We start from the raw sequence: 6902 nt of genomic DNA, 5'->3' as shown, positions 1-6902 counted from the left end.
GTAAAAAAACAAGAATGAAAGGTTCGTTGCAGGAGTTTCGTGACGTTAAGCAATGTTTTATTGTATAGAAAAAAAAAAGAAAAACAAACAAATCTTACAAAACAATCAGCACACTAACTACTGTACACGATCGTACGTTGTCATGTAAGATGTCATGTAAGAGGGCGCGGGGGGCGACGACGATCAGCTAGCCTCGTCAATTACTCCGGAAGCAATTGTCGACTGGAACTGGCGATGGGCGAGAATCGAGCTCTATTTCCTGTCTGGTAGGAAGTCGCCGACGAATCCACGTGCCATGGATAAGAGTCCGTTGATCGGCTGGTCTCCGATGTGCTCTCGCTGGTTCTTCGTCGATAAAAATAACGTTAAACCGTTCCAATGAACAATTGCATGATACTCCGATGCTTGCACGATATTCCTCGAAATTGACAAACTCCTCTCTTCTCTCGCTCTCTCTCTCTCTCTTTCTCTCTTCGTCTCACATACACACAAACCACATGCTCGCTATCTCTCTTTCTCTCTTTAACCATCTCACATTTTAAAAGTAGAGTCCCACTTGCGAACGCCGTTTCTTATTACACATAATATTATTACACGTATGTATCTAAGTCGACGATGTATTTACATATGTTACACGACACTTCTTCCCAGCCTTAACGATACAAACTCGTTGAAACCATCGACACGTCACGAGTCTTGAGAGAAGGATTGCTCCGAATCAAGTACAATTAGCGTTCACGATCGCTCCGACGATTACTACAACGATAGAGACGCGTATTCTCGCCCTCCTCGTTACCATTCGACTTCTCTATTCGCCTCGATCTCATCCTCGACGCCACCGGAAGCGTCGTTGCCGCTTGGTTTGCGCTATTTTTCACTCGACAAGCTCACTGCTTGCATCGATCCACAACACTCTCTCACACTCGCTTTCTCTCTTGCTCTCTCGTTTCAACAATTTTCGCTGGAAAATCCTCGGCGAATTGTCGTCGCACGGTTATTTGTCGTTTCGGCGCGCTTACAGCCTAGCGGTAGCTAAGACATTTAATACTTAAGATTACGCCAATGCGTTCTCCAGCGAGGTTGAGTTCGAGCCACCGTTTTCAAGGTGGATACACGGCGTCAACACGGCAATCGTCGCGAGCGGCACGAGCGGTCGAAGCAGGGCTTGAAACGGTTCCAAAAGTGACTATTTAAAACTCTTCTATGAAGGTCCTGATTAAAATAGTTGCGAGGAACCTTTACTGCGAAGAACTGTTACAAACAACCACTATGTTTCCAACCACTATCTGTTCTAGAATCGATTCTTGTCTGTTTTCTACATTAAAATTCATTCTCAGCTCACATTGCTAAATGAAAAGTCAGAAATCATAAGTGATATTCTACCGATTCATTTGAATAAAAAAGCACAGGGAAATATTTGACGAATTTCAGCATGTATATCGTTAAGTTCACTATGTATATTATATTTTCACGTTTTCTATGTTAAGTACAATATAAAATAAAAATTGAAAACAAGAAGACGAAGTAAAATTTCCCTGTCCTCAATAGCATTGTACCTGCTGATTTAAAATGTATACATATATGCACAGTAATCTGCAGCAGCCGTAATTAGTAGTACCAATTACAGAAAAATCGACACAAGAATCCATTCGGATATGGAAATCGCAGCCAAAAGCAGATAGTGCTTGAACATTGTACTTTTTCATAACAATTCTTCGGAACGGAAGTTCTCGAAGAACCGAAATCGATATTACGACAGTTTGCAAGCCCCAGGATCGAGGGCCAAGATCGAGAAGCACAGAAATCGGCCGAGATCTTGAGGAGAAACGAAAACGGGTCAGTCTCAAGCCGGATCTAAGGGATCCACGCGATCCCCATGGTATTCCACCAGAAGTATGTACAGTTTTGCGGGAGGAATGTTTCTGAGATACAAGTTTCAATTAATTTTCATTGCTTGCTCCGCGGCGATACAAAAGACAAGTACTCTGCCGTGAAAAAATTGTCATCGAGATATACGTGTGTCTGTGTTGTGTACTTGAATCATCCGTGGAAAACACTATGCTTTCGCGACCAGGATTTCGAAAAACGTCTATTGAAGGGAGGAATTCGGACAGCATGCTATAGCGACTTTGTTCCGGAAAGAAGAAAACGAAAACAGAAGGGAGAAGAAGAAACGAGAAAATCATGTACACGTTTCTATACATGCGCAGGGTATCCCAATGTTCAGTGACACAAAGAGGACGATTCTGCGAGAAAAGTAAGCTGAGAATATAGAAGTCAACTCTTTCGGAAAATTTATTCTTCCAGCGTCCAAGTTGGACTTGTTTTTCGGACTTGTGTACGAAAAGATTTTCCTCTATGCTTTCGACTTAGTTTTCTCGTGGAGTCACCCTCTTGTGAGCTGCGCTGAACTGGACATCCTGATTGCAGAGTGGATGGAGACTGATGGGAGAAGATCTAAAGTCATTGATGATGGTACGAGAAGAAATTTTGCGGTCTCGGTTTTTCGCTATTAGCGACGCGAATACTCTTGACTATTTCATGGCAGCCACGTGTAAATCCATAAATATCGATCTTCTTTCGAACCTACTTCTTTGAGATCAATGTTCACGTTGATCCTTTGATTGGATCTAAGATTACTGGGTATTCAGTTTGGCTGCTAGGAAACTGGAATATCGTTGGGACCTTCTTAACCCCGGGTCAAAATGGACGCCGTCCGAGGGTTAAAAATCCACCAACAGCAACAGCGAGTACTGGCAGTAGTATAATACCTAGACTGCGGACCTCTACGCAGAATAAAAATATCGTGCAACGACTGCAAGAGACAGGAACTGCATTTATTCCATCTCTTAACAATTTTAATAAATTACCAATATTTCTACTATCTCGTCTAGTCTTCAACACAATTTTCCATTTCCCGAGTGCATAAAATCCACAGTCAAATAATACATGAAAGAGTTACTCAGGCTATTGGCGAACCGATTAAAATGCGAAAACTGATCCGAAACCACAATATTTCCTCCGCGATTCTCATACCTCGAACCATCCTTTAGACTCTTCCCCACCTGTCTCCGAGCCCACAGTCCACTGGATCGTCGAAAAGGATTCGAAGTTTACGACCATCAAACCAACTGATGTCTTACTCTCCCCAGAGCTGATGAAATCTCTTCAACGACCCAGTACGAGGACTTGTTCCCTAGAGCTCGACGTTCCAAGGAAAAAGGATCTCTAACGAACCTTACTGAACGACCGGCTCGTGCCATACGATCTTCCCGCTGAGACAGCCGGAAACAAGGAGGCAGTGCCTCGGGGAGAACTTAGTGCTGACGACGATGCCCGAATGGCTGACGTTCGTGGCCAGCTCGTGCAACTGCACGGACTCGAACGGAGGAACACAATTGGACAGCTCTGAGCAGTCACTGGAGAACGCTAGGAGTCGCACGCCGTAGCCGAAGGGCGAGCAGATCAGTCGTCCGTCGGCGGAGAAGCAGAGCTCTTTGATGTAGCCAGAGCCTACGTTCGGCTCTTCGATGAAGTGAGTTAGCCTGGGTCTGTTCTGATGGATCAGACGGTTTCTGGGTATGGCGAACATGGTCTGCTGGCCCTGCCGGTTCTGGTTCTGGACCCGGGTCCTGTCTCCGATAATCACGACGGTGTTGTTGCTGGACCGAGAGAGCCACTCCCTCTCCTGTCTTAGCCTGGCCTCTCTGATGGCCACGTGCGCCTCCCACACGTCCGTCGTGCTCACGTGGAGCTCTATGTTCCCGGTGGAGAAGTTGTCGATCATATTCGGCCGGATGTAGTTCACGTGCGAGTTCGGCCTGGACGTGCTGAAGTCCAGCGCGAAGTCCCTGTCTGTGTCGATCGAGGCTTCCTCGTGCAGGCTCTCGGTCTCGCTCGTGTCGTACACATCCCTGTCCTCCTGCCTCCCCTCGTCCCTCTCTCTGTCCCTCTCTCTGTCCCTGTCCCTCTCTCTATCCCTCTCTCGATCCCTCTCCCTGTCCCTATCCCTGTCCCTATCTCTCTCCCTATCCCTCTCTCGATCCCTATCCCTCTCACCGGCCTGCCTGGACTCCGAGGAACCAGAACTCGAGCTCATCACGATCCCAAGGTTCGATCTAGCAGCGTTAATCCTGTCGGCGAGCGAGCTTCTAGCCTGATACCGGGACGCTCGATGCGTAGCTAATATCCAGTCCATTCTAGTCCCTCTGGGAAGCTGTTGAACGTTTTCAGATCAGTGATCAGAGTTAGTCGTATGAGAGTGTAACATCTCACTTACCCGCTGAGGCCTTTCGATGAAGAAGGACGACGGCTGCTGGATGTCGTCAAACTCCTCAACTGTTACGTCGTTGAACGGCGCTCCTCCTCCTGTCTCCTCGCTGTCTTTCCCCTCCGAGCGAGGAGAAGAGTCGCGTTCTTGGATGTCGTGGATACATGTCCACTGTGATCCAAAATGCACAGCATTAAGTGGAGCACAGAGAGCAAAGGGAAGCTTAAAAATCTTTGGCCGTGAACCATAGACTTTGAAATATTACGAAACAATCGTCGGTAGATGATGTGTTAAGAAATTCGACAAATCTTGAGGATCAACCAAATTAATTGAGAGCTACAGGGTCAAATAGGTTACGTTTTGGACTATTCGTTTGTTTCATATAGCACTCCTATGTAGATAATCACTTATCGTTTATACAGTAATAGTTATACAGCTGGAACTTCCACAATAGTGTCCAGTGGATTATACTAGTTCTGTTTAATATTCGCCTAACAAATGTTGGGTCCATCGAGAAAAATGTAACATGTAGGCTGTGGACTTTTATGGAAAATAAAGATTGAAATGTATATGCGTAGTTGAATACCATTCATGGGTTTCCCAGGCAAAGAATGAAACATTACCCAGGAATTTTTCTTGACTTACTGCATAAAATAATATTGCGTGAAATACAGAGTTTAAACGAGCAATGAATATTTTTGTAGACGAACCTCTGACTTCTCTCCGCTGCTGACGTTCCTCGACAGGGCGCACCATCCCTGAGGATGCACCTGCAAACTCGATATTATCTCCGCGTCGTCGCCCGACGGGAAATCCGTCAGAAATTCAACTCTATTGTGTTGTCGGGAACGGGAGAACAGATGCCCGAAGTCCGAGACACACGGTATGGTGGTTTGTGAGGACTGCATTAACCGGTATATGTTTGGCTGAAATAGCAAGAGTAGATTTTATGCCTTTCTGACAAAAATTAATAGATCAAATGCAAAACATTCCAAAAATTTAAAGATACTGTTGCATTACTTTTAGCATATTAAAATAATTTGCAAGGAAATTGAACTCACTCGGAATCCTGCCAGGTCCTGTGACAATGTCCTCAATTTGAGATTGTGAATGATAATCAGGTATCCAGAAGTAGTACTAATCAACATCTTACTCGCATCCGGACTAAGTCTCGTTCGCATCAGTCCATTCGTGTGGAAGACACGAGTGTAGAGAATACTATTTTCGGTAAACGTGTTAATGTCCCATGTGTATATGCTGCCATCGAAACCGCTGGTCAGCAACAGACTGTCCTTGGGACTGTACTCTATATTCTTCACCCAATTCGAGTGTCCGTACAGAGTCCTAATCCGCTGCTTCAGATTCCTAGCATCCCATAGAGCTACGGTACTGTCGTCTGAGCATGTTGCGAACATACGTTGATCTAAAAACCTATTTAAAAAACGATTACATTAATCATATATCGACTCGAATATCATTCTCAAGGGTATCGTACGCACCTAACACAATTGACACAGTCATCGTGAGCATTTTCTATCGCGTGGATCAGCCTCCTCCTCAGGGGGTCGAACATTAAAATTGCTTTCCTCTCGCATGCTGCCAGAAGGAGCGAACTGAAGCATAATGAAAGCATCGTTAATCCAAGATCTCAACATTTAATCCTTAGGAAATATAAAAAAATTTCAGAAATGGCTCCGAAGTTCCAGCACGGCTAGATAGAAGAACGAAGAGTATACTGACCCGTCCGGAGAATACTCCAAATTGAAGACACCCCCATGAGTTGGGGAGGCCAGCGCATGGTCCCAGGAGGTAACAGGCTGTATCGAGGAGTACAGAGTCTTGTGAAAACGATCCGCGTGTCCCAGGGGAAACTTGATGCCAAGTTCACGCTGCCTTAACCATAGGCTGTTCGGCTGCCTGGTTCTTATCTTAGGCATTTCACCCAGGTGTGAAGTTAACCAGCATTCAATCGAATATAATCAGCAGCTCGGAAAGGATAGAACACTCGGTGATTGAAAACTGAGAAGTGAGATCTCTGTGGTCTTGGGAAATCACAAACTACTAAGGAAGTGTCGTCGTTGACGTCGCGTTTGGTCAGAATGAATTTCACCACGGACTGTAAACAGTGATTTCTTTCGGACAGAGAAGAGATCACATCGGTGCGCGTTTATAGGAAACGATCCGGGTATTTCAGATGATCCTGTAACACTTTGCGACTGCTGAGGTTAAGCGCTGGGATGCGAGTTGCGGCCACTGTTACACGTGACTATTGACAGACGCGTTTATGCTTTTCCCAGAGCTGGTGGTACGCGATAGGATTACGGTTGCCGTAAATTACAGGCTGAAGTGTCAATGCTGCGTGCAATGTCAGACTCCGGAGGGATTTCAAAGGAACTTTAAACACCTGACACAACACGAATCAACGCCATCTTTGCTTTGACATCCAACGTCGCGCGTGTCGGGCACGTTGGATGAGGCTCGGCGCCACTCTTGAAATATTACTTGAGACTGCGATTAGTTTCTCGGACCGCGAGCGATAACCAATCGATCAAAACAATCTTTGTTCCCTTCTTTTAAACATTCATCGTGTCCTTCCTCCCTCTATTCATTATCTTCTTCCGCTTCTAATTAA

The 6902-nt window shown here is 45.5% G+C and overlaps 1 protein-coding gene across 1 annotated transcript; it reads right to left on the bottom strand.

Annotated features, from left to right (window-relative positions):
* Positions 1-21: 21 nt before the first annotated feature.
* LOC143358277 (DDB1- and CUL4-associated factor 10 homolog) lies at positions 22-6707 on the bottom strand. The gene is made up of 6 exons (XM_076795290.1): positions 6011-6707; positions 5770-5883; positions 5332-5701; positions 4981-5196; positions 4280-4441; positions 22-4216 (listed from the first exon to the last, which is right to left on the bottom strand). Exons 1-6 carry the CDS (start codon positions 6205-6207, stop codon positions 3239-3241), a joined length of 2037 nt encoding a protein of 678 aa, XP_076651405.1. The 5' UTR covers positions 6208-6707; the 3' UTR covers positions 22-3238.
* Positions 6708-6902: the final 195 nt, after the last annotated feature.

The sequence above is a fragment of the Halictus rubicundus genome, chromosome 10, assembly GCF_050948215.1.
Source record: "Halictus rubicundus isolate RS-2024b chromosome 10, iyHalRubi1_principal, whole genome shotgun sequence".
Taxonomy (NCBI): Eukaryota; Metazoa; Arthropoda; class Insecta; order Hymenoptera; family Halictidae; genus Halictus; species Halictus rubicundus.
Note: the sequence above shows the minus strand (reverse complement) of the source record. Positions and strands in the feature narration are given on the sequence as shown.

Coding starts and splice junctions, on each gene's coding strand:
- LOC143358277 (XM_076795290.1), bottom strand. CDS start 6,207: ATGCCTAAGATAAGAACCAGGCAGCCGAACAGCCTATGGTTAAGGCAG. Junction 5,702..5,769: donor GACTGTGTCAATTGTGTTAG/GTGCGTACGATA, acceptor TTTTTTAAATAG/GTTTTTAGATCAACGTATGT. Junction 4,442..4,980: donor GCAGCGGAGAGAAGTCAGAG/GTTCGTCTACAA, acceptor TTTGGATCACAG/TGGACATGTATCCACGACAT.